The following is a 26,417-nucleotide window of genomic DNA, read 5'->3' as shown; positions in this document are numbered from 1 at the left end:
GCTTGTGTACGAGGTGGGGTGCAGCTGGGGAACGTGCTCACCTAGAGCTGTGGGCCGTGCTCCCTGGCAGAGAATCTGGCTCTGCACAACCCCATGGCTATTCCTACATCGACCTGGCAAGCCCCACCTTTCTGGAATCACACTCTGAATAGTGGCCCCTCTGCCTGTACCGGGGGAAACAGATCCTGGGGTGCCTCTGAGCTTTCCCTAGGGCTCTGCTTCATGCCGTTTCTTTCTGGTCTTCAACCCCTCCTGTGATTCCAGTCCAGGGCTCTCTCGGAGACCCCAGCCCGGGCTACAACAGCCCATCCTCCACACTCTCCCTCGTCAAAAATCTCTTGGCTGTGTCTGCCATCTTCATCATCTGTGTTTCCCCAAAAACAACTTTCTTGAATTAAAAATTATATTAAAAAATATTAATTACATTGGGAAAGAAAAGGCACCTTCACTATCGTATGTGTTTCCAAACAGCCTCACAGTAAGTGGGGCTTCTCATTCAAAAAAATATTGTGTTGGATTCCCCAGCTGAGAGATGTGCCTTATCAAGAGATAATCTACACACAGCACAAAAGAAAGAGCGAGAAAGAAAGAATTGGGGAAGGACTAGCACAGAGCCACTGATCCGTCAGAATGCGTGTGGAGAAAAAATCTACGCGTGTGTGTTAACTGGTGGGCTGCTGTGCTCAGATGCACTCCACTCTTTGAAACCCCATGGTCTGCAGCCCTCCAGGCTCCTCTCTCCATGGGATTCTCCAGGCAAGGATACTGGAGTGGGTTGTCATTTCCTCCTCCAGAGGATCTTCTCAGGCCAGGGATCGAATCTATGTCTCCTGGATCTCCTGCATTAAAGGCAGATTCCTTATTGCTGAGCTGAGCCACCAGGGAAGCCCATGTTAAGTACCAAGAGCTTTTTAAAAAACCCAACAAACACGCAGCACAGTCGTGGTTCTTACCATGAAGGTGCACACAGAAAATTTCTCGGCTCTTGTTCAAAAAAGCCCTTCACTTTTCTCATTAAGGATATGGGCGGTATTGTCTAGTTTTTGTTTCTCTAAATGGAATCTTTTTGTTTCATTATATAATCTGATTGTTTATCCCTAGTGTGTATGAGGACATTCTTAACATTTATCTTCCCTTAGTAACTGGCCTCCATTCTAAATGTTTGTTTAGTTCTAAAGGTTCTGAATTGGTTTCTTTTTTTGTTGCTGGGGGCAGAGGGGTGGGGCAAGGTCCCAGGTAGATAATTGTGTCTTCTCTGAATAGTAACACTGTTGCTGTTCCGCTTTCCGATCCTCCTGTCTCTATTTCTTTTTCCTGTTTCACAGGTCCGTGTCCATGTTCCAGGCAGTGCTGCCATACAGAATGCTGCTGAGGATGCTCTTGACCCTCATGCCAAGGCAGTGACGGCCACAACAGCTTCTGGAATAAGTACGCTTGGTGAGGGTGAGGACGAACCTTATTGTCGCTTCCGGAGACTTGAAATACCAGAAAAAGAGATTTGAATATCAGAAATGCATAACATTTTCCCAGATGCATCTTCAGCATCTATTGAGATGATTATATTTATTTTCCTTTTTGACTATGGGTGGACTGGAAGGCGTGATTCAGGGGAGAATTAGGAACAATGCCAGTGCTTCTGACACATTTTGACAGGATGTCCAGAAACCTGGCGTGCGTGTGTGCTCAGTTGCTTCAGGCGTGTCTGAATGTGACCCCACGGACTGTAGCCCGCCAGGCTCTTCTGCCTATGGGATTTTCCTGGCAAGAATACTGGAGTGAGTTGTCATTTCTTCCTCCAAGGGACCTTCCTGACCCAGGGATCGAACCCATGTCTCCTGCATTGCAGGTGGATTCTTGAACCGCCGAGCCACTGGGGAAGCCCCAAAACCTGGCCAAGAGACCCAAATGTTCAACTGGCCTTCTCGTCCATAAATGAAGCCTCCTTCTAGTGGGCCTTAATCTTTGGAAATACTGCTGAATTTATTTTTCCTATACTTTACAGGGAATGTGATCTAAAAGGAGGTGGGTCTGTTTGTTTTTTAAATCTCCAACAGGTTTTGTTTATAGATATGACAAACACTGAGATGTTTTTTCTTTTTCTTAACTAGTTTCTGGGTGATGGAGGTGGTCCCCAGAGGGGGGACTCTTCCTCAGTCCCCAGGGGAAGTGGGTACACTGGGGTGCCCACTTACTGTCCGAAGGATGCTTCAAAGTAGAAGGAGTCACCTGGATAGAGCTCGCCTGGAGCCTGACGTCTCCGGAGGCTCTTCATGAAACATCTGACAGCCATTCTTTTCTCTGCTCCTCTCAATTTTGAAATTCTTTAGGAGGAAGTTAAGAGCCACTCAGAGCCTCCTGTTCCCCAGCACAGAGCTGCCTGTATGTCCACTTTGACCCTGGACTCCCCTCTAGTGAGGGCTCAGCAGCTGCTGTGTCTCCGGAGGGACCCCCAGTCATCTCACAGTCACCCAAGGCACCGAGGCGGGGTGGGCGGCTGGGGCTAAGTTCTGCCGGCCCCCTTGCCACAGGCAGTGAGTAATTTTGGACTTGAGCCCTGGCCTGTGGGCCTCAGGAGCCCCCCTACCTCCTGCGATCCTGGCGCCTCCCTCCAGCCTTGCCAGACAGGGGAGCCCCACGAGAGATGGGTCGGTCCCCTTATCTTTTCCTGCCTTTTCTCTGTTGCATCAGAATCTTCTGAAGCAAATGCACGCTTGGGATGGAGCTTTGCGATTCCAGGGGTCTTTGCCAAAGATCTGCGAGGTGACGTTTGCATCTGTTTATTTATTGTTTGGTGCTTGGGGACAGGGTAGAAATGTGCAGACACCCATGACCCCCAGAAAGCGGGCCGAGGGAGTCACCATGGGAATTGGTCCGGCTGATTTACGGCACTCCCGTGACCCAGGTCAGGAAGCTCAAGTTCACAGCATTTTCTTGGCGCCCCTCTACTCCTAAACGTCCAGCTCACTGCAAGCCAGTCCCCATCTCAAGGTGATGTGCAATTCTTCAATTTCCTAACAAGGAACAAGTGCCAGCCGTGCAAAAATAGAGCACCCAGGTAGCACCCTGGGTTGGAAGGCTTGGCCGCCATCACACAAATTTTTCATTGCTCTTCTTTGATCTTTTGAGTCCATTTGTTCTCCCCTCCAGGGAGGAGGCTGTTGGAGTCTGTCCCAGGGGGTCGCACCACTGGAGGAGTCTGGGAAGTGGCCTTCTGAACCTCGGCTAAGCCCTGCAACTGGACCTTCCCTCTCATCTGTCACCAGGGCTCCTTGAAGGGCCAAGTGTCAGCCGTGTCCCACCCCAGAAGGAAGACAGAGCTGGCTCCACTGTGGCCTGAGACGGTGACAGCTTCCAGATGTCCCCTGTCCGCGGCTGGGGTCTGCCCACTTGAATCAAGCCATGGAAGAGGCGGGAAAGCCAAGGACAGTTCTGAGTTGTTTCCCGAGTCCTCTGGTTGTAAGACAGGAGATCGTGTGAGGTTGCAGACACCCTGCCGTCCTTCACTCATTTCTGCGCTTTCATGCATTCAGCACCAAGTCACAGGCAGAGCTTACATGAGCGCAGGCACTCCGCAGGGAGGGGTGTGGCAGTGTGGCAGAGAGAGGGAGCATGTCCCAGTGACAGAGGGGCACGTGCCCCTGCACTTGGATGGCTCAGGTGCACGGGAGCCCAGGGCAGATACCTCTCTACCTGACCACAGCAAGCATCCAAACGATGCCCACCCTGACCTTGCCAGGGAGGCGGCCCCTGCCGGTGCTCCGGGAGTGGAGCAAAGGGCCGGAATGTACGATTTTTTTAGTGAACTACCTCGAGGCAGTGGGAAATGGGCCGCGGTGGCAGCTGGTGGAGACTGGCATCCACCAGGGAGAAAGTCAGTGGGCCGGGGTTCAACCAGGACACAAATCACTGCAAAAGTTCAGCCTTCTGTTTGGAGGCGAGGGACATTGCAATGTCTCATTGGGCTATATCCTAACATTTTTTCCATTCTTTTGCAAAAGGCGAACATTAAATAACTAAATTGGACACTTTAAGCCCCAGTAACATGGGACTGAAGAGGAACACTGTGCTTGCAATTAAGATAACCACAAGAGGAAAGGCGGGAGCTTTGAGCAAATGAGGTTTCCATTCTACTGGTCTCAGTAACGCAGGAGGAGTCCACCAAGGGCCTGCAGAGACAGCCGTGTCCACATATCCTTGCTTGCCTTGAACAACAGAGGGCACTAACCGCCCCCGTCCCCGCCAGGTTGCCGTCTCGGCCTGCCATGCCACAGGAAACTCGTCTTCTGGGAAGATGGTGCCACCCCTCACCAGCCTGCCCAGCCCCCTTGTCTCCCAGAAGGGCTCCTAAGTTCTCCAAGACAGAGATCATGTCTCAGCCAGGTGGAGAACAGCCAGGGATTATCAGCAAGGTTCGAGCGAGTTACAGCCCAGCTTTGGGGTGACACAGCATCCCTGTTTTCAGGGCAGGTTTGGGGACAGGGACCGTAGACCAGAGAAGCCTAGGTTTCCAGGCTCATCTGAGTGAGATGTGAAAAAAACACATTTCATTATTTTGTTTTTGGCACTGAGACGTTCCAGAACATTCCTTACAGGCTCACTTATCAAGTCTTTCAAAGACAAATGGGACTCCGGGTAGAGTTTGGCTTCTGTCCTCCCGGGAGGCGGGGTTGGGGGAGGGCGGACTTGGTAGCACATAGTTGAGGGGGGGACGTGCAGGTGTGGATTCCAGCCGGCTCTGCAGCCCACCCCGCCCCCACGCGCACCCCACACCCTGGATGCTCACACCCATGCCTGCCATCCCCTGCACCCGGGCCCCTCCGGCAACGCCCTGCTCAGCTCTGCTAACCCTCGACCTTGGCAGGACCCCCTCGCTCCGGGCAACCCTCTGCTCAAGCCGCCTCTTCAGAGAAGCCACGAGCGGCCAGGGTGACACCAGCCTCCTGCCACTGCTCCCTGGGCCCCCAGTTCTGCCTTCCTGCACAGGCTCCCCCCGACAACAACTTGAAGTCTGCTTCCTGGTGTGTGTCCTGCCTGCTCACAAGTGGCCAGGGTGACGCCAGCCTCCTGTCACCACTCCCTGCACCCCCAGCTCTGCTAACGACTTGAAGTCTCATGGTGTGTGCCCTGCCTGCTGCCCCCTGCCCATCAGACCAAGCTCCATGGAGGCGGAAACCGCCTTCCTCTGCCCTGAATCCCAGCCTCTAATAGGAGCCCAGCACACAGATAGAGCTCAACCAGTTTCTGCCCCAATGAAGGGCCGAGTCCACAGGGTGCCACACCTCTGTCTGGCCTTCCCAGGAGATGAACCCACTGCTCCCTTGTTTGCAAACCACTCTCACACCACGCTGACGTCCAGCATCACAAGTGGGGGCTCGCACGTCTGTCTCCCCAACTGGGTGGGGGGGGGTCCTCCACAGGAGAAACTCTATCATGATCACCTTTAGTCTCCGAACAGCCAGGGCTCAGTAAATGTGTGCATGATGTGGAGACAGGGCTCCGAACGCCAGCGCCTCTGGACTAGCCCAAGAACGTGTGCTCCGGGCCGCACGTCCCAGACCTCACGCCTGCACCTGCAGGAAGGTGAACCGGCGCCTGCTGGGCGCAATGCACCTGCCGCCTCGGCGAGGCCGCCTGCCCCCAGGCACGTCCCCCCACCCAGGATCTGTTCCTCTTGCTGAAAGGCTTTCTTTAGATTGTAATGAAAAATACACACCATTACACATTATCATGTATAAAACAGGTAACCAACAAGGACCTATGGTATGGCACAGAGAATTATACTCAACGTTTTACAATAACTTATAAGGGAAGAAACTCTGAAGGATATATTGGTGTTGTTCACTCACTAAGTCATCTCTGACTCTTTGCGACCCCATGGACTGCAACACGCCAGGCTCCCCTGTCCTCCACTATCTCCCGGAGTTCACTCAAACTCATGTCCATCGAGTCGGTGATGCCATCCAACGATTTCATCCTCTGCCTCCCTCTTCCCCTTTTGCCTTCAGCCTTTCCCAGCATCAGGGTCTTTTCCCACTGAGTCGACTCTTCGCATCAGGTGGCCAAAGTACTGGAGCTTCCACTCCAAGGATATACAAATGCATACTCCAAGGATATATGTGTGTGTGTATCTACAATACCTTGCTAGTTTGGGCATACACCACAGTGATTCAGCTTTGTATATGAATACAAACTGCGTGTTGTTTACTCACTAACTTGTGTCCAGCTCTTTTGCTACTGCGTGGATTGCAGCCAGTCAGGGTCCTCTGTCCCTGTGATTTCCCAGTCAAGAATACTGGAGTGGGTTGCCACTTCCTTGTCCAATAGATTACACACACACACACGTATGTGCATAGTTGAATCTATGCTGTATACCTGAAACTAACATACTGTAAATAAACTATACTTCAATGTTTTAAATAAATGCGGGAAAAATGCAGCATAAAACTTAGCATCTTTACCATTTTAGGTGTATAGTTCAGTAGCATTTAAATATCACACAGTTGTGCAACCAACCTCTGGAACTTTCTCATCTTGAAAAACTGAAGCTTTGTACCCGTGAAGCAGCATCTGTCCTATTTCCTCCTCTGCCCAGCGTCTGTCTCTAGGACTCCGACCATGCCAGAGACCTCACATGAGCGGAATGGCACAGTTTTTGTCTTTTTGTGTCTGGCTTATTTCTCTTGGCCTGAGATCCTCAGAGTCCATCCACAGCGGAGCCTGTGTCAGCAGGTCCTCCCCTCTCAAGGCCGAGCGACATTCTACCGCAGGGATAAGCTCCATTTTGCTCATCCATTCGGCCCTCAGTGAATACTCAGGGGGCCCCCGCCGCTTCACTGTCCTTCGGGAGATTTACTCAGAAAAGGAGCTGCTGGATCGCACGGCCATCCTGCAAGCTTCTGAAGAACCTCTGCGTCCGCAGCCGCTGCACCATCGTATGTCCCGCTGACGGGGCACGCTTCCCCACAGTCTCGCCAACGCTTGCTGGTCTCTGCTTCCCAGAAGCAGGCGCCGTAACAGGGGTGAGGCGGCATCTTACCGTGGGTTTAATTTACATTTATGTCATGACGAGTAACGTTAGTATCTGTTCCTGTACTTGTCAGCCATTGTATACCATCTTTTCAGTTCTACTTTTTTATGTTTTTTGATGCAGACAGTTTTTAAAGTCTTTATTGAGTTTGTTACAACCTTACTTCTGTTTTATGATTTTTTTTTTTTTTTGACCCTGAGGCATGAGAGATCTTGGCTCCCTCATCAGGGATCAAGCCCGCACACCCTGCATTGGAAGGTGAAGTCTTAACCACTGGACCACCAGGGGAGTCCCTGTGTATCAACTCTGGAGAAACGTCTGTTCAGGCATTTTGCCCATTTTTAGATCAGATCTCAGTCGTTGCTGTTAAGGTCAGAAGTCCTTCACGTATCCTGGACTTGCACGCTTTTTATCAGACACACGATTGGCACATGTCGTCTCCCATCTGTAGCTCCCTTTTCACTCTGTTTGTTGAGTCCTGTCCTGCACAGAAGTCCTTCCAGTGGATGGGGGCCTGTCGGCCTATTTTTGCCTGCCTTGCCTGTCTCCTGAAAGTTTTACTGCCAGAGCCCAGATTGTTCTTTTTGGAAGGAGAAGATTCCGTCTCCACAGGGTAAACAAGCCGCGGCAACAGCAGCCAGTGCCAGCGCTTCTCGCAAACTCCCTTCCTCCAGAAAGCTCCTCGCACACTTGCTTGGCTTCCGTCCTGTGCCTTCAGCCCATGATGCCCCTCCTCCGTGAGCTGTGCCCGCCTAGCCACTTCTACATGGAGTCCTCCCTGGCCTCTGCAGGAGACAACTCAACCTTCAGGCATCTGCATCCCCCAATCCATGCCATCTGACTGCCCACAGTCAGCGTGGTCCACCCTGCCCCACCGCCTGACCGCACGGCACCCCCATCACCAGCATCAGAGCGGGCAGAGACCAGGGTGCGGGGCATCCCGCCGCGGCCATGCTGAGCCACTGCCTCTGATCCTTTTTCATCCCCACGTCCCCCCCAACCCTGCCCAGAGGCTGGACTGTCTTGGGGACTGGTGGGTGCGGGACTGGACAGGCAGGGGCTCGCCGAGCCTGTGTGCCGTCCACGCTGAGCCCAGCTAGCCACATCTGCACGTGTGAGCTACAGAGGATGGCCTGGGGGCCTGGGGCCCGGAGACTCAGCCAGCTCAGAACACGGCTCGCCTCACAGACCAGGCCACGGCCCACCCCAGAGGACAGCACCTTCTGTCCTGGGGGGACTGGCCAGGGGCTCCTGTGGGCCAGCCAGCGATGGCAGAACGGAGTGACACCATCAAGGGGAAGGGACCCCAGGCCGGGCTGCTCCTGCCCCCAGGTGCTGTGTGACTCGGCCCCCTCCCCTCCGTTGGCTGAGACCTGCAGCGTCATCTCTGCCCCGAAACCCACTGGACTGGAGCTTTGCCCCACGTGTGCTGGGGTGAGGGGTCAGCTCTAGGCAGATGGCAGTTTGGGGGCTTGGAGCCCACCAGCTCTTGGCTCCACCGAGCCCTACTCTAAACAGGACGATGTGCCAGATGATGCCCAGGCCCCTGAGTCCCCCGGGACCCTCGGGCTGGTGCAGCCAGCGGAGCCCCGGCACCCGGGCTTGCGTCTCAGGGACGCGGTCCGCACCGCGCTGTGCCGGTGCGTGCCTGTCAGGGAGGTGGTCCAGGGGCGCCAGCTGCTGCCCGGGGCTCCCGCTGCCTCCGCCCCTTCTTTCAGCCATCCTCTCATTCCACGTAAAGAGCCTCACTCAGGCGGGAAGCGAGCCCACCTCCTGCCTCAGTCCTGCAGGGCAGGGCGTCATTTCTGGCTCCTCTTCCTTCTGGCTGCCACCTGGCACACCCCACCCTCTGGGTCCCACTGGCCCTCCTTCCCACATCATCCAGGCCCTTGGGGACACGCCCAGAGACCTCGGAGGAGGGGGAGTGCCATCCCACCCCAGGCTGCCCAGCCTGCTCATCAGCTTCTTTCTGGTGAGGATGCTACTGCGTTTCAGCCCTGGGTTCGAGGCACATTCCAGGTGCGGCAGGATGACCCGGAGCCCACGCCTGGCGGCCAGTCTGTCCACCCTGGCCTCCGTCTCTGGAGGCTGTTTGCTGGCGGCTTGCCCAGTGCCCACCCCGTGCACCCGGGCACACAGGGCGCCCTGCAGCCTCTGCAGCAAATGCGTCTTCTGTCTTCTCCACGGCTTCCCAGACTCACCTCCCTCCCATTGCAGCCGCCCCACTCCAGGAGCCAGATTGGGTTCCCCTTGCTGTGCCCTGACCCTCAAAGCCACTGCAGAGAGCCTGGTGAGTGTGTGTGTGTGTGTGTGAGAGACAGTGTATTGAGGTCAGAGGAGATATCACACAGTGTAGAGCATTTCAGTTCTCGAAAATCACCAGTCACACCCAAAATTCACCAATTACCCACCCCCAGGTCCGGATGTGTGTCTTCTGAATATCATCAAAAATAACCACTCACACCCCAAAATCACCAGGCGCCCCCCAGATCGGAATGTGTGTCTTCCCCTGCCCCCCGCCCCGGCTAGGACGCACTGTGGCAGCTGTCTGTCCCTCCCCCTCCGCAGAGAGCGGCTCAGGAGCTGCGTCCCCTCCAACGTCACAGCCCACCCCCAACCCTGCAAACCATCACCAGCTCCCAGGATGGACGAGGCCAGCGCTCTGTCGTCCACAAGCCCGAGGCCCCCAGCCAGCAGCCGGGGAACTGCACATCACCAGCACTTCATCCTGTCGCAGGGAACCTGCACTTTTGTGTCACAGATGCAGCGTGATTTCTATGTGCACTTGGTAGGAAACAGAGGGCCCTCCCGCGACCCTCTCGCCTGTATTCTCGCATCATGCGGACACGCCCTGTGTGCAAGCCACAGGCCGGGCCTCGGGCTGGGCCAGGCGGGTGCACACATAAGCAAGCCATGGTCCCCAAGGCACTCAGGCCATCCTGAGGGTCAGGCTGGAGAGGGTTCCAGCGCCAGGGCCAGTGCGGGGAGCACGGGGCATGGGGTGCGCCACACACACCACAGCCGGCGGGCCTCCGCCAAAGCCCAAAAGGAAGAGCGCCCACTCACGGGTGGCTGCAGGAGGAGAAGCCACTCAGGGGCGGCTGCAGGAGGAGAAGCCACTCACGGGCGGCTGCAGGCGGAGAAGAAACGCTGCTCGTCAAGTGCTGGACCCGGAGGGGAGCGCTGCCCTCACGGCCTTGGCGGGCCCTCGCTGGTCTCCCTGGCTCCCTGTGCTTCTCCTGAGCCGTGTGGTTCTGCCCCTGACATCAATCTGGAGGGGGGCCCTCACACCCCCACGCAGCCGGGACTGTGGATGGGAAGCACCCCCTCCCCCCGAGCCAACCCCAAGCCTGGTCTCACTCAGCTGCTCCCTGGGGGCCTCTGACCCCCATGGACCCATCCCTTAGAGCACAATAGTCCAGAGAAGGGACTGCTCAAGGGAGGTGCCCGGAAGGCAGTTCTGAAGGGTGGGATGCAGGGCATGGAGCAGTGTTCCATCTAGGCCTGAGCGGGCCAGGCCGGAGGTACCCAGGGGCGGGTGGACCCCAGGCAGGGTGGGCCCTGGGCCCTGCATCTCTGCAAAGCAGCCCAGGCCAGCGCCCATCTCCCCCAGACCTCCCTGACACATCCCATGCAGTCCTGGCCCCAGCCTGGGTCCTGGGTCCCTCAACCCCTTGCCCCGGCCGACCCTCAGGAGCTGGGTGCTGCCTCCTGCCCCGGGCTCCTGGCGCCCCATTCAAGCCTTCCTGCTCTGTTTATTTGCACAGCCAGAAGACAAAAAGCCATCGCTCTGAGTCACTCCTGTTCCCCAGTCGGCTCTGATTCATGCAGGAGGCCCACAGCGGGGACTAACCCGGCCGTTAACCTCTTGGTTTCTTTATGTCTCTACAGCAAAGGCATGTATGGTTTCGGATTGAGAATTCAGCACGGCCCGCTGCATCCGCGTGCTCGTGGGCGAGCTGCTGAGGACGGGCGGCCCGCAGGAGAGGGCCTGCCCCGGGCTTCCCCTCCTGGACACCTCAGAGCCACCTCACCCAGCAGTGATGGAAACTTACAAACATTTCAATCATCGTCCTGCAAAGGATCGGGCCATCTGACAAGGGTGGTTCCAGAATGTGCCAGAAGTATGCACCAACACAACCCCGGGTGTGAAAGAAGACAGGCTCAGAGAAAATTCGATTACGGTTCAGAATCGGAAAGGAAACGTGAGGCTCAGAGCCGGGCTCAGCCTGGGGACCCTTGGTTGGGAGGTTGCAGGTAAATTCAAACCCTAGAGAAGGCTATAAACAACCAGGCTCCAGGGTTCCAGAGAATCTGACTTGCCCAGATGGGAGGGGGTGGAAACCCACCAGCAGCACCAGCCCCTCCTTGGGTCCTGAATGTGTGAGGTTCGTCCCTGAAGGCCAGGAGCGAGGGGTGAGCGATTTCTGTCTTGAGTCCCAGTGATCGGTGAACATAAGCGCCCCCAGAAGGGAAAGTGGTCCTCTCTGGGTCCCTCTGAGTCTGGATTAGGGGGACTGCCTGTTCACTAGTATCTTCTCCACTTGCTTCTATTAACACAAATCTGAAGTGGTTCATGATTTAGACCAGATATCTCCCAGAACAGAGAGACGAACAGAAAAGAAAGACGAATGAGGAGGCTGAACCCAAACCGAGGGCGGGGGCGACCACGGGGGCAGAGGATGAGCTAAGCGCCTGTGCTGATCTGTCCGGGAGATAAAGGGCGGAAAACGGAAAGATGCCCACCCCCTGCTCCCCACAAGCTGGTCCAGGGTTCTGCTAGGGAGCCTAGCTGGGCCAGGTTGGCCAGTTCCGGGAGAAGACATCGGATAATCACGGCATTAAAGGCACTGCGGTGTGAACACAGAGGACCAGGGACAGGATGGGGAGCAGGGATCGCAGAAGATGCAGAAACTATCTCGGAGTTACTTCCAGAGCAACCGAAGCTGTGACTTGGAGAGGAAGCTCCAGGAGGGCAGGTCTGTGGGAGGGCAGAGGGCTTCACCGGGGGACTGGGGTGGGAGGGCGAACAGAGTCTGGAGGAAGGGGCGCTTGGGATGAGCCCTCCACTCTCTCTCAAAAAGTCCCAGTGGCTTTTCTCAAACTGCATAAGAGATACAAGGCATTTGCGGAAAATTTGGAAAATAAAGGAAAGCAATACAAATAAGGAGGAGAGTTCGAGGCTCTTCCGTTGATTCTAGTCCGCAGACATCTGTCCTTAACCTTTCTCTGGACAACGACACCCAGGCGAGCACACACACTGACTCTCCAACCTGCGATCGTGTCGGGTCTGTGCCTGTTTCCCTCCCATCATTACATCTCTGCTGAGAGGTGAAGCCAAGTGAAAGCTGCTCAGTTGTGCCCAACTCTTTGTGACCCCATGGACTATACAGTCCATGGAATTCTCCAGGCCAGGATACTGGAGCCAGTGGCTGTTTCCTTCTCCAGGGGATTGTCCCAACCCAGGGATTGAACCCAGGTCTCCTCCACTGCAGGCGAATTCTTTACCAGCTGAGCCACCAGGGAAGCCCTACATATCTGCAGACGCCACAAAATTTGCTGACTGTATAGTGTTCCAGCACAGGGATAAACCACTTATTCAACAGCTTCCCAGGACACTCCCTAGTGTTAGCAAAGCTGATAAGAGTGTCTTTGTTGCAAGACAGAGCCGCAGTGATTCACTCAAGATAACTCCTGAAAGTGGATTTGCTCCATGCAAGCCGCTTTCCAATTTTTCAGTCTTTTTTACCTACTGTCAAAACCTCTTAGAAAGATTTTACAATTTATCTTCTCCCTGGCAGGGACAGAGGCCCTGGCTCCTCACAGTTTCCTCAATAATGGGAATTGTCATCATATATTATATATATTATTATATAATAAATAAATAAATAATAAATTATATAATGCATAAAATATATAATAAAATGTATAAAAAGCAGAAAATCCACTTTAATATAAAGTCATGTCCTCTTATTTTGAGTTTCTTGGCTACTGTTGAGGTTCAACACTTTTTTATGTGTACTGGGCAACTGAATTTCCTCTTTTATAAATTCATATATTTTGCCCTTATTTTCTGCTGGGTAATTATCTTTTCTCTCATGGATCTTTAAGGGTTCTTTGTCTTGTTAAGAATATTGATTCATTATGAAACAGATTGTAAATACTTCCCAGGTCCTTTCAAAACTCTGGATGTCCTAGTCCTTTGGTGCTTGGAAGTTTAATTTTTTAGACTTTTTCTCTGTGACTTGTTTGCTGTTCCCGGACGAAGCTCTGAACGCAGGAGCCAGGCTGTGAAGGCTCCATCAGCAGTGCCTTCAGCTCCCTCCGTGTCCCGTCAGACTCTGGGGCGGGTGCACCCCGGGGTGGGGGGCATGCGTGTCAGGGATTCCTGCCGAACAGAACCGTGGACCTTGATGGGACAAACCGCGCTCACTGTGTCCCCGCGGATTCACCGGGAGGCCCAATTCGGTGGCAGACGTTTTCACAGAGAGGTTGGGTGACGCCTGACCAGCTCTGGGCACAGTGGGAGGACGAGGTGGATAGAGGGTGCTCCCCGCTGTGGGCACCCAAGGGTATCAGCTTAGCACCCATCCCCCTGATGGTACAGGGCTAGCCAAAAATTTCATTCGGGATTTTCTGTAACGTCTTGTGGAAAAACCCAAATGAACGTTTTGGCCAACCTGATATCTCTGACTCGATGGGATCACCGACGAGATGGACATGGGTTTGGGTGAACTCCAGGAGTTGGTGATGGACAGGGAGTCCTGGCACGCTGCGGTCCATGGGGTCACAAAGAGTCAGACACGACCGAGAGACTGAACTGAACTGATATTTCTGAACCCAGCTGGAGGAAGGATGGAGACCCCCCCCAACCCGGATAGTGCCCTCCCTGCAGTGCTGGCCCGGCGTCCACAGAGTGGCCCCCAGGGGAACACGGCGAGCCCCCAGCTCAGTCGTTCAGGGCAGAGGTGGTGGGACAGCAGAGCAGTGTCCCCAGGCACCGCGGCGCTGGAGCGCATGTGTGCACGGTGCCCTCGTGAATCAAAGCTCACGCCCTCGGCATCCGGGCTCCGTGCTCGCACCTGCAGGAGGAAACACGCTGCAGGGAGGCATCGGGGTCCCCGGATGCATCTGGCTTGTGGGGGCCCCGGGTTCTGGTCAGGGAACCAAACCACTTAGCTTGGGGAGCCGGCGGGCAGCCGGGGTCCTGCCTTGAGTCTCCATGTGAGTCCTCGCGGAGCAGCTCGGGGGAGTCTGTCTGCCTCCCTTCTTCCCCTCCTGGTGGCTCTCTTTTCTGGGGGGAGGGTGGAGGGTACCAGGAAGAGGGGAACAGCAGCAGTATCTCTGCTTGCACCCCTCCTGGGGAGAGTCTTCTCCCTCAGCTGCCAGCTCTCCTGGGCCCTCTCGTCTGGATTCTCCAAACCCTGCCCGTGAGCCCAGCCCCACCTGTGGGGTTTCTGCAAGCAAGTCAACGTGTGGACTAGGCGACACCACGAAGGCAGTGGTGTCTTTAGAAACGGACCCGAACCCCGGCAGAGGAAGCCCCAGGTGAGCATGCGTCCTCCAGCCCTCTCAGCGGGTCCCTGGGGCGGTGGCCAGGAAGCAGGTGAGGGGTGAATGCATTCACAAGGGCACCATGCCCGTTGGCAGCCTGGCACTGCTGTGCCCGGGGACACTGCTCTGCTGTCCGAGCGCCTCTGTTCAGAGCACTTGAACCAGGGTCTCGCTGCATCCCCCTGGGTGCCATACCCTGTGGACACCAGGGCAACACTCGAGGGAGGACAGCGGACACACATCAGCGAGGGAAGGAGAGACGACCCCCCAGCTGGCCCTGAACGATGTCCTGCCCGCTCCTCCCCTTGTCCCTCTCTCTGCGGGCAGCCCCCAAGAGGCTGGTCACACGTCCACTCTGCACTGGGCCAGGGTCCCGGCCCTGAGAAAGGCGACTTTGGAGAAAGAGAGGGATTCACCCACAAGAGCAGCTCAGGGCCTGAGGCCCCCTTCTCAGGAATCGCCACATCAGGACAGCCACAGAATCCGTCCCCTTTGAGCCTGCGAACTGGACTGAAATGGTCTGATGAGTGGGTGGGCCCTGGGCTTTGGGGAGCCCAGTGTTGGATGCAACAGGCTCCAGGGATTCTGGGCCAGCCACTCACATGGGTGTGGAAGATGCTTCTGCTCTGGTCCATTGGGCCGCCAGCCAGCAGGGCAGAACCCTGGGGCCACTCACTCCCCTGCCCCCTGCCCCCCAACCCCAGCACCCGGCCCCCAAGCAGAGGCTTCTAAAGGTACAATCGACAGGCTGCCAAGTGTGCTGTCAGAATTGTTAGAGGAGCCTTTCTGATGAAGATGTAAAAGAGAGATTTCGAAAGGAAAACGCTTTTAGGCTGCACAGCTGACGAGATGAGAAGCCTCTGATAAGGCCTGAACCACGTGGACCAGCAGATAACATCTTGGGAAAGTGGACGAAAGCAGACGGTCTAGCCCACCTCCACCCTCGAGGCTTATTGGTCACCAGAGAGGCCCATGGTCTGACTCATAGGGGTTTTTTTGGTGCTAAAATACACATAATATACAATTTATCATTTCAACCATTTTAAAGTATACAATCCAATAGAATTTCACTCTGTTGTACAAACATCACCATGATCGAGTTCCAGACCTTTTCCATCACCCCAAATAGCAATCCCACACCCGTGGAGCAGTCCCATCCCAGCCCGCCCCCACCCAGTCCTGGTCCCCGGCAACCACGGATCGGCTTTTGCTTATTCCAGATATTTCATACAAATGGAGTCACACACTTTCCGGTCATTTGTGTCTGAGTTCTTTAAGTCAGCATAAAATGTTTCCAAGGTCCGCCTGTGTTGTATGAACAGCCTGAGTCAGAGCGCCGTTCCCTCGGCCGAGTAATACTCCACTCGACAGACAGAGCACAGCACGCTGACCCCCCTCAGCTGGTGGACGTCTGTATCGCCTCCCCCTCTGGCCGCTGCACGCAGTACTGCTGTGAACATTAGTGAACACTTCGGTCTGAACACCTGCTTTCTATTCTTTGGTGTATACACCCAGGAGGAAACGGCTGGGTCCTACTGGCTCTTGGAATGTTGATAACCACAGAGCTATCTGCACCTTACTCCGCCTTTTTAGAGACAAGAAGACTGAGTCCCAGCGAGGCTATGACATGCCTCAGCCCAGAACTGTAGGCCTGAGAGCAGGAAAGCGGTGCCCACTGCATGGCCACTTCCGAGGAAGTCCTACTCAGACGCTCCCTCCCTTAGACACAGGACAATGGGCTTCCCCCAACAGATTCACTTGGAGACCTAACCTGCTCCCACAAGAGCAAAGCCTTTGCTTTCTAATTATAGTCTCCCCAAATAGAAAAAGGCCATGTCAGAGGAGTTCTTTCTAAGGGAAAGAATTACAGATGGTTTAGTCCAGAAACGGTATTTTCACTGAAGAGCAAAACACATTGTGGAGAGACACGGTGACCACATACAGTCACGGACATTTAAAGCCCTCAGAATTCATGAATATCTGCTTCACCCTGTGAAGCGTCAAGCAGAAGAGAGCTCAGCATGTGAAGGAGACACACCAGCTTTGCCTTCTGTGTCCTCACGTCCCCTTTGCCTCTTTCTGGTTAGAAAAAGTGAGATTATGTGATTAACACTGAATGACACTCGCCGTCACTTTCAAAAAATACACCACACGAGCAGATGGTCTAAGAGCGTGCTTCATAGACTCTGACACGGACACGCTGCCAGGGACAAGCCAGGAGGTGAGCTCCGTCGTCCGTGCAAGTAACACTTTATCACCGTCAGGAGCCTGGCCACTCCAGCAGAAGGACACTTCACGAGATGGACAGTGTGGTCGCTCGGCTTCTCTCGGCAAAGCCAGGCTTGTCTGTTTCCCCCGAAACCCTCGGAGGTGGGCAAGTGTCTTTAGATGAGGGGGAGCTTGAAAGTGAAATTTGACGGAGGGGCTGGATCCCCAGGAGAAGGAAATAAATGCTGAGTTCCCGGTGCCTCCAGTTAACCTTGGCAAAAACCGAGCCATACTGGGCTCACGCTCAGGCATCCGTCCGCATGACCTGAGGGTGGATCAGGAGCAGGTCCAAGACCCGTCCAGTCCAGCTGAGCACTGCAGAGATCCGCATTGTGGAGACCGCCACCTGGGGTCCCCACCCCTAGGCGGAGGGACCACCCTGGCCACAGAGCTCTCAGGGACCTCTGCTTTCTCGGGCACCAGAGGCACCCAGGGATGGGGGCAGGGTCCTGCAGTCGGGGGCCACCTCTGGGACACCTCTGATGCCGTCTGGGGTGATGCTGAGCTCTGGGGGCACGTGGCAGGTGAAGGCTCTTCAGGTCTTCATTTAGAGGCCCTGCAACCTCTGGCCTGGGGTGTCATCCCAGCAGGGCTGAGGGGGCCCTATTGGATTTTACAAAGTGCCACCTTCTGGGAAGACCAGGAGGGTGTGGCTCTGATAAACCACTCTTTTCTAGGTTCCTGAGGGAGCCTGGGGGGTGGGGGGGTGGCGATGGGTCTGCAGGGACCAGCAGAGGGAGGTCCAGCTTCTGTTTCCTTCCTAAGGGGCCTCAATCCTCTCGATCGCCCTATTTTCATGTGAAATTCTCCACACACCACTTTTCCTATTCACACCTTCGCCTTCTCTTTTACTCTGCCACTCCTGAAGAAGTTACCTTTGTCGTATTATAAAGCTCTAAGTGATTGGCTCAAGCTTACAGCATCACTGGAGATGCGTACAAACACTGAATTACTCAGATACAATTGTTCAATGTAATAAAACAAAAGTGGATGTAGACAATAGCGATCTTTGAAATAAGCGGATAAATATATCATAGTCCCTGCTTTTTGCTTACTGTTTAATTAAAAGAGAATCTCTATCCTCAAAAAATTGTCTTAAAGAGACTTCTGGAACTGGCAATAATTCAACATCCAGCAAAACAGCCTTGACGTAATTCCGCCCTTAGATACCTGACTGTGTGGACTCTTGACACGAGAGGGAGGTAAGTGGAGATCCCGTGCAGCGCTGACACGGGCTCCACGGAATCCCAGCCCCGCACGCTCCCACTGGTGGGATCACCATGTGGTCCATGCAGTTCTGGCCGGCTGAAGCAGGTCATTTTACACAAGAGAAATCAACAAAACAGGACACAGCACGCTTCCTGGGGTACAGATCTCCACTGGGGGACTTCCAGTATCAGTGAAGCAATTTTCCTAGAAAATGTGAGCAACAATCGCTAAGGAGAAGGAGTCGCCAAGCACAGGGGTGTGTGTGGCGGGGGCGGGGGGATCTGGCTGCAGATCTATGGCTGAGCCCACTGGACTTCCAGAACACCCGGGACTGCTCAACTCGGAGAACCTGAGGTGCACGCTTATTCCCTGTGCCCGAGCGTGAGACTGTGGGGATGTGATGATGGCCTTCGCACTCCTCCTGTCTCACCTGCTATGATACAAAACCTTTATGTGGACTCCAGTCAATAATCGTGATAGATTTCAGCTAAAGAATAAGCATAAGAAAGGGTGTGGGGTTGTGGGGGTCGGGGAGGGGGAGGAGCTGAAGAAGAAATGCTCACGAGACAAAGAAAAAATGTACAAAGGACCAAGTCTGTCTCAGGTTCCACCTGCGCACACAGATACCATGAAAGAGGACAGCCGCTTGGCTGTTTGCATCCTGAAGACTTTGAACAGTTTAGGCCCCAGCGTATAGTATGCAGTTTGGAATGATTTAAATTCAGGAAAATTAATCTTCAGGGAAGACATTATTTGTCAGTTGAACCAAATTATGTGAACAGAGTGGTTCCATCCCTGAATCAGGAAGATCCCCTGGAGGAGGGCACGGCAACCCACTGCAGTATCCCTGCCTGGAGAATCCCATGGACAGAAGAGCCTGGCGCTACAGTCCACTGAGCTGCCAAGAGTCAGACACGACTGAAGCGACTTAGCACGCACAGATGCATGTGAACAGAGATGTGTTGATGCTCAACCTGAGACAGAAAATAAGGACTCTTCCTCCCTCCTTTCCTCTCCAATTTGCAGTGAGGCAGGCATTTCCCAAAGAAACAGTCAGCGCCTGTGTGTTGGTCAAGGTGGTCTCATTAAGAACAGGGCTTTCAATGTGACCGGCCCTCCGGAAGTGACCCAGTAAGGATCGATCCTGCTAACGCTGCGGCGAGCTCGCCTTGTTCTTCCTCCATGGACTTGAGTGTCCGAGATCGGAAAAGACACGAGCAGGGAGCAGGCACTTCTGCACCCACGGGGCCAGCAAGTCAAACAAAGCAAACAGCTTTTGACTTCTGATCCCACTGCACTCCCTGCAAACGAATCTACTTCAGGGACTGAGATTAATGAAGGGAAATAGCAGCTCAATGTCCATTTCTGGGTTTCCTGATTGAAAGAGCACGCTGCCTGCTCGCGTTCTGACTTCCAGGATGCTAAATTAACGCGGAACACACAAAGAAACCCACCGCGACAGCCGAGTCAGAGACGGTAAACCACAGGCCTGTGTTTTCTTTCAGGGAGTTTGTTTATTTCACAAGCTGTCCCTCACGAAGCCCTCACTTGTCTCTGGAGCAGGCAAACGTCTCCTGACTCTCTAAGGAGAGGGAGACTCTCAGAGAGACTGTAACAGAAAGGCCACTGTGACATTTTATTTGTACAGCCACAGAAGACCACAGGAACAACAAAAGCTGGGGCATCTGTTCTCCACGGGGAGGCGGAGAAAGGCTGCCCGCGCCTCCTTCTCCAAGCACAAGGCGAAACGCCCACCCTCAGGTTTCCTTCTGAGTTGCTCTGCCTGACTCTCCACAGAGACTCTGGCTGTGACCCCGCCAGAAACCTCAGCCCCTGAGGTTGGGGTTGGATGTTTGGTCACCATCAAAGGGTTAATACGAATTAAGGTCTTTGCCCAAATCTTTCCTGCCAGTCATATGCCAGATGTGCATGTCCAGAAAACCAAATGCAAACTCTCCATCATAAACAGTGAGAAAAAGGAATTTAATGTCAGACGACTCAGGTGACCATTCCTCCCACCCCAAAGATGCAGGTGGCTATTTTCAAGGCTGAATATAAGCTAGAAAGAAAGGAGTATTTTTCAGAATAACCGAATTTGATGGCTTAAAGCTCGTTGGATTCAACCCCGCCCTTCATTCAACCGACGGGAAATTCTGGTCTAAAGAAAGGAGAGACGTGCCCAGTTTTAGAGGCACCGCTCTTAGGATGGGAAAAGTGAAATGACCATTCCACAGGAGCTGTCACGAGAAGCTGGGTCATCTTAGTCTTTCCCTGATCAAGTAACAGGAAAACAAAATGATGGGAAGAAACTGAGCAATAAATAACAGCCTCCACAGACACCATGCCTCAACTCTCCCAGTCAGGTCCCTTCTTACACATAATCACAGGATCATATTATTCTGAACGAGAGAGTTGTGGATAAAATAATACAGATATTCAAAGCACGAAAGACATTGTTTTGATTCAAAATGACTCTCTTTTCAACTAACCATGAAACATTTCTCTTATGTCGGAATAAAGTTACATGTTGACTTTTCCAATTTCTGATTTGAGTCTGCTCTTAGCGTGACAACTGCTAGCAATCACGGGAGAAAAATCCCACCGTGCCTTAGTTGACATCAGCATGAAAATCATACTGTTAATGTCACCGTGTCTCACTCCAAAACAAACATTAAATTAAAGCTCATTTAATACAACTAAATTGCATTCAAAGACTTACTACTGAACCTACACACAAAATATGTCCCTATTAACAACAAACAAACCCTAATGTAAAATAAACATGACTGAGTTTAGGATTTGATACCTGTCTGTCTTTCTTTTTCTCTGTCTGTCTGTCTCTCTGGGTCTCTCTGTTTCTCTCTCTCTCTCTCTCCCCACCCCTCAACTGTGTATGACTCCAAATACTAACATTTCAATCTCTCCACTTCCTGGATGAATAATTTGATAAGTCATTGCCTTTAGAACAGTTGTATGTGTGAGAGAGAAATGTAAGTCAATATAGACAGTTATCTTACAAGCAAATGTCATCAGTTTCAGACTTAGTATCTTCCAAGGAAATGTGTCAGTTTCGATGAATATTTCCTAAAATTCCTCTGAAAAATATATTCTTGATTAGCATAGGAATAAATATATGGATTGGTATTTCTCCTTCAGATTTCTAGGATTTTACTCTTTGTTTCTGAATGATAAGGAACCACTTCTAAATAGTTACATGTTGAAAATATGAGCAGTCCCCTTATATTCTGAAAAGTGCAATAATGCTAATGACATCAGGAAAAAAGCTCAAAGCGTATTTTTGGCTTATTACTCTGAGATGGGTATAATCCTTCCTTATATAATTTGCTCATTTGAAAGAAACTTTTAAAATTCTTGTGGAGTATCTTTTCTTTTGTTTTAAAGTGTTTTTAATTGGGGCATTTTTTACAGCCTTAATTGAACTTGTTACAATTTGCTTCTGTTGTTACACTTGGTGTTTTGACCATGAAGCACATGGGGTCTTAACTCCCCGACCAGGAGTGGAACCTACACCCCCCTGCATTGGAAGGCAAAGTGTTAACCACTGGACTGCCAGGGAAGTCCCCTGGAATATCTTTTCTTTCAAACTTTTTATTTTGAGACAATATTAGATTCACATGACGTTGTAGGAAATAATACACAGAGAGTCTTTTACATGCTTCATTCCCTTTCCCCCAGTGTAACATCTCAAAAAACTATATACAATATCACAATCAGGAGACTCACACTGATACACTCTCCAGATCTTACATAGATTTCACCAGTTTTACATGTACCCATGTGTGTGTGTGTGTGTGTGTGTGTGCGCACACACGTTGTGTGCATATTTCATCCTACACAGTTTTATCACATATGTAGACTCAGGTGACCATGTAAAATATGCTTTTAGGCAGTTTCTGCTTTTAGTGTTCCATCTTGGCTTTACTTTTGAGTGCATCCATGTCCGTCTCCCTCAGTTTCTATGTCTACTTTATGGCTCTCTCTGTATCTTGGCTACGCTAACTTAGTCATCTCTTCTTTGAATTTTATTGCCTCATCCATGAACTCTTTCTCGCAGAAGGCTTTGTTTTTGGTTTGCTTTTTGCAGCACATTTATCCTTTCCCAGGACAAGACACAAACATAAACAGACATTCCAGCATACATTCACAGGGTTTTTTAAGACACCAGTGAGAATAGATTAATATAAATACTAAGCTTAAAAACTGTCATAAAAGTTCAGCCTTTAAAATTGGCTTATTAAAATATTTGTTTTTTTAAAGCCCAGATTTAAACTGCAGTTATGAGTTATAGTACTCCACTCAGAAAGAGTTTACTTTATGATCTTTCTGCCAGGCGAAAGGGATCTGGCATCTCTGCCGTCTGTCCAAAATATAGAGAAGCAACGAGCATGAAAACTCAATTCTTTCAGGCTCAAGACTTGTCTGAAAAGAGTACAGCCCTCAGAAAACCTCAATAAAGTACTACATTTCAAATGACCTCAAACAGCCACTCTCAAAGTCCCAAGCTTCCAGCCCCCACTCTGGCCAGATGGGCAGCGAGACCTGCTTCCTGCAAGATGGAAAGAGTAACTACAGACATTTAAGGGAACTATATCCAGAAAGGGAGGTCAGCCCTACATCAGATCTTTTCAATGGGTGTTTTATAACAAAATGTTGCCTATATTTCAAGTAGCTGGGTCATTCATTCTACTTCTTCCCGTGACCAAGCAAAAGGTCGATTAGGGTTCTGCATTTCCATTCTCCACAGGCAATTCATTTTCTTTCGAGACCAGCTAGCATTCCGAATGTAGCTGTTGACAGGTATCTCCAAGAAGTCAGTTTTCTGAAGAGAGGAAAAGGCTTACATGTATTGGATGGTTAGAGGGTCACCCTCCGTTCTCCAAAGTAACTAAAAGTTCTTAGGGAAACAAAGCTAGTATGTTGAGAGTAGGGACCTATGGGAAACCTGCACATGGTGCTGAAGTTAGAGAGATGTCTTCTTTATCCACAAAGCACGGAACAGGAAAAATGTCCAGTAAGTAGCCACCTCACCCAGGTGCCTCTGACCATGCACTGGGACTCTGGCATTTATTGAGAAAACGGAAAACTCCTTTAGAGATTTTCTGCTTAGATGAACGCAGATGACTGTCCAAAGACACCTGATTTATTGTGTATTTGCATTTTTAAATACCAGGCCAAAGAAGAAGGTCAGGATAAACGTTAGCACCAGCCAAACTCAACATTTCCTGTGTCTCTTTGTACTAAGGGACAGTTTCGGCTTTTAATAGCATTGCTGCTCATCTCAACACAGACTTTCTCATGTATCTCAGCAGACACTAAAATCGCATACCTCTGATGGGAAGGTCTAGAAAGTCTTTACTAATACATATGCCTATGTTTTAACATCAACATAACCTATGTAGCAACATTTGCAGGAAATCAAACCAATTATGCCTGTATCTACACTCATACAGACGAACGGGTTAAAAACGGAAAGAAAGCAAAAGTTGGTCGAACACGCCTGATAAAAAAAACACGGCAAGTCCAGAATCATCCGTGTGTCAGCAATTTTCACATTTCCCTTCTCGTCCTGTACACTGTGGGCATCTGTCTACTAAGGAAACTGCTTTATCAGACCTAGTCAGTTACACTCAAGTATATAAAAGTAAATAGTGGGTCCCACAAAGATCATTTGCTCTCCAGCTAAATGTGTTTCTCTCTTACATTTTGCAGATTTTTTCCCCTGAGCAAACTCTTTAACGCTTTTCGTTTATTCATTACAAATAATACATTTCATTGCATATATTGTTCAGTTGTGATCTATGTCTGATAAGTTTCAGGAATGCAATTCTTTTTAAGTGAATTTTAAATGATCCTAAGAAATTCTTGCATTAAGGTAATACCTCTTGCTTTTGCTTTCAATAATTTTCTGGAGGGAAGCCTTAATGATAATTGTGTTGACATTTTCCTTAAACAAGGCTATATATGTGTACATTTTAAAAAGATGACCTTCCTCATCTGTTTGTTCTTATTTTAGATGTGCTATAAACTATGCATGGTGGAAAGGGTAAATGGAATTAACTAATGGACGCTCATAATTTAGGCAGCAAAAACCAGAATTAATGTATTATCCCACTGTAGCATTTTAGTACTCGCCAATCCAAACTTTCTTTCCTGGGAAAATATGTGATTGAGACATTTTCCATCTGCTTTCGACAGAGATCGGAGAAGATCCCCCTAAGTGACTCTCTACTAAAAATTCTTCCAAACAAACAAAAAAAAAGCCTATAAAATAATTATTATCTTAGGGGCCTATTTCACAAATGAATGTTCCATGGCACAGAAATAAAAACTAAAAAAAAAAAGAAGAAAAAGAAATAAAATCCACCTGTGCTAGAGGAGCTTTTCCTCTCCACAGCAAAAACATGTGCATATATCATAGAGCACATAGGAAAGAAGTGGATATGCTTGGGAGAGTGGGCGGCTGCACGCCCGTGATTAATCTAAATTCCTTCTGTGTGAAGTGGAGACGTGAAGAAAAACACTGCAAGATGAGCAGGAAAGTCCAACAGACCAAGGAGGGAGGGATTTTTAACTGGGCCCTCTCCCCACCAAAAATCGTGAGCCCTTCCTTTCATCGCCCGAGAGAGAGCCACGGTCACAGAGCCTTCTGGAAGGGACAGAACAGCATCTCCGCGGTTAGGGAAGGTCTGAGGGTCTCCAGAAGTGTCTGGTGAAAGGGGGCCGGCGCGGGACACCCCGAGCGCTCCCCTAGAGAAAGCGGGGACTCGCCGGGCTCGGCGGCTGCACTCCGCCGGCTCCCGCGCAGGCCCCCGCTGCACCGCCTCGCCTCCCTTTCTCCTCGCAAACCTGTTTCCCAGCCTGGACCCTTCGGACCGAATGCTCGGCCCCCATCCAGACTCTCGAGGGTCAAAGCTGGGGCCAGAGCCCGCCAGCTCCGAAGTCCACTCCACCTGCCTGCTGGCAGCCGGGGTTCCCCGTGGCGATGTCTGCCTCCGGCCTCCACGCTCGGGTCTCCGCGCCTCCGCCTCGGCCCTGTCCTCCGCCTTTCCGATGCGGACGGTCCTCAGCTCCCGTGCTGCACTGGCCCCGGCGCCGCCCGCGCGGGGCAGGGTCCTCCGGCTTTCCCCAGGCCAACAGAGGCGCCGCCGGTCCGCGCCTCTGCGCCCACGCGGGCAGCCAGGGCGCCGACGGCCGGGTCCCCGAGGCGCGGGCCGGGGTACCTGCACGAGCAGCCAAGGAGATCTGGGTGTCCGCACGACGAAAGCGCGCTGCCTCTCCCCGGGAACCGGGCAAAGCACCGTCAGGCCCGGCAACTTCGCGGGCGGCCTCAGCTCCGAGGGACGCAAAGAACAACTGGTCCTCAGCCCTTTGCCCCAGGCCGGCTCCAGGCAGTTCTGATGTCCATTCCCCCGACGGTCAACCACAGACCTTTACCCACCATTCCCACAGCACCAAGGATGGAAAATAACGACTGTCACCAGTCCGCCCGTTCCCGACCGATACCCTGCCTGGGAGCTTGCCCCAAACCACAGGGGTGCCCCTGGGACCTGGCAGCTTCCCGACCAACCCCCATCTCTGGCTAGGAGGAAAGGCGCACCCCATCCTCGCAGCCGCGGCCTGCGGGCCTGCGCCCACCGCGCGCGCAGCACCTACCCTGGCGCGCCGGTCCGGACGTGGGTGGCGCGGCGCTAGTGGGAGGCGGACATGGACCACGCGCCCTCCATGCGCCACACGGAGAAGGCGTAGCTGAGGCGCTCATGGGCCACGTAGCTGCAGCTGGTCATCTTATTGTCCATCTCGTCGCTCTGCAGGACCTGGTAGAGGAAGTCTATGTACCTGGCGGCCAGCTTGAGCGTCTGGATCTTGCTGAGCTTGTCCGAGGGCAGCGTGGGGATGATCTTGCGCAGCGCGGCGAAGGCCTCGTTGAGCGACTGAGTGCGCTGGCGCTCGCGCACGTTGGCCAGGATGCGCTGGCTCTGCAGCTCCTCGAAGGACTGCGCGCTCGGGCTGCCCTTCTTGCCGCGCTTGCCGGGGGTCGGGCTGCCATCTTCGCTCGACTTCTTGCTGTAGCGCCGTTTCCGGCCGAAGCGCTTGGGCTGCCGCTCGAGCTCCTCCTCGCTGGTGCCCAGGCTGTCCACGGGGGACACGGGCGAGCTGGAGCCCTCCTCCATGGCGCCCGCCCGGCGCGCGAGGGGCTGGGGGCGCCGGGCGCAGAGCGCGCGCCGCTGGCCAAGCCCGCGGTCGCCGAGCACACGCTCCCCGAGTTGCTCGAAAGGCTCTGATTTCAAGGCCGGCTTGTGCAAAACCGAGGTCTCCGGGAGAGGAAGTTATTCTAACT

General features: G+C 52.6%; 1 protein-coding gene across 1 annotated transcript in view; it reads right to left on the bottom strand.

Annotated features, from left to right (window-relative positions):
- The window catches only part of TWIST2 (twist family bHLH transcription factor 2), a 51,165-nt gene extending 24,777 nt beyond the window's left edge, over window positions 1-26,388 (bottom strand). Inside the window, exon 1 of the mRNA XM_019958024.2 lies at window positions 25,733-26,388. Coding sequence (XP_019813583.1) covers window positions 25,768-26,250 — 483 coding nt within the window. The 5' untranslated portion in view covers window positions 26,251-26,388 and the 3' untranslated portion in view covers window positions 25,733-25,767. The remainder of the gene's footprint in view (window positions 1-25,732) is intronic.
- Between the last annotated feature and the right edge of the window lie 29 nt (window positions 26,389-26,417).

This window comes from Bos indicus, chromosome 3, assembly GCF_029378745.1.
Source record: "Bos indicus isolate NIAB-ARS_2022 breed Sahiwal x Tharparkar chromosome 3, NIAB-ARS_B.indTharparkar_mat_pri_1.0, whole genome shotgun sequence".
Classification (NCBI taxonomy): domain Eukaryota; kingdom Metazoa; phylum Chordata; class Mammalia; order Artiodactyla; family Bovidae; genus Bos; species Bos indicus.
The sequence above is the reverse complement of the archived record's forward strand: the minus strand, read 5'-3'. Positions and strand labels throughout refer to the sequence as shown.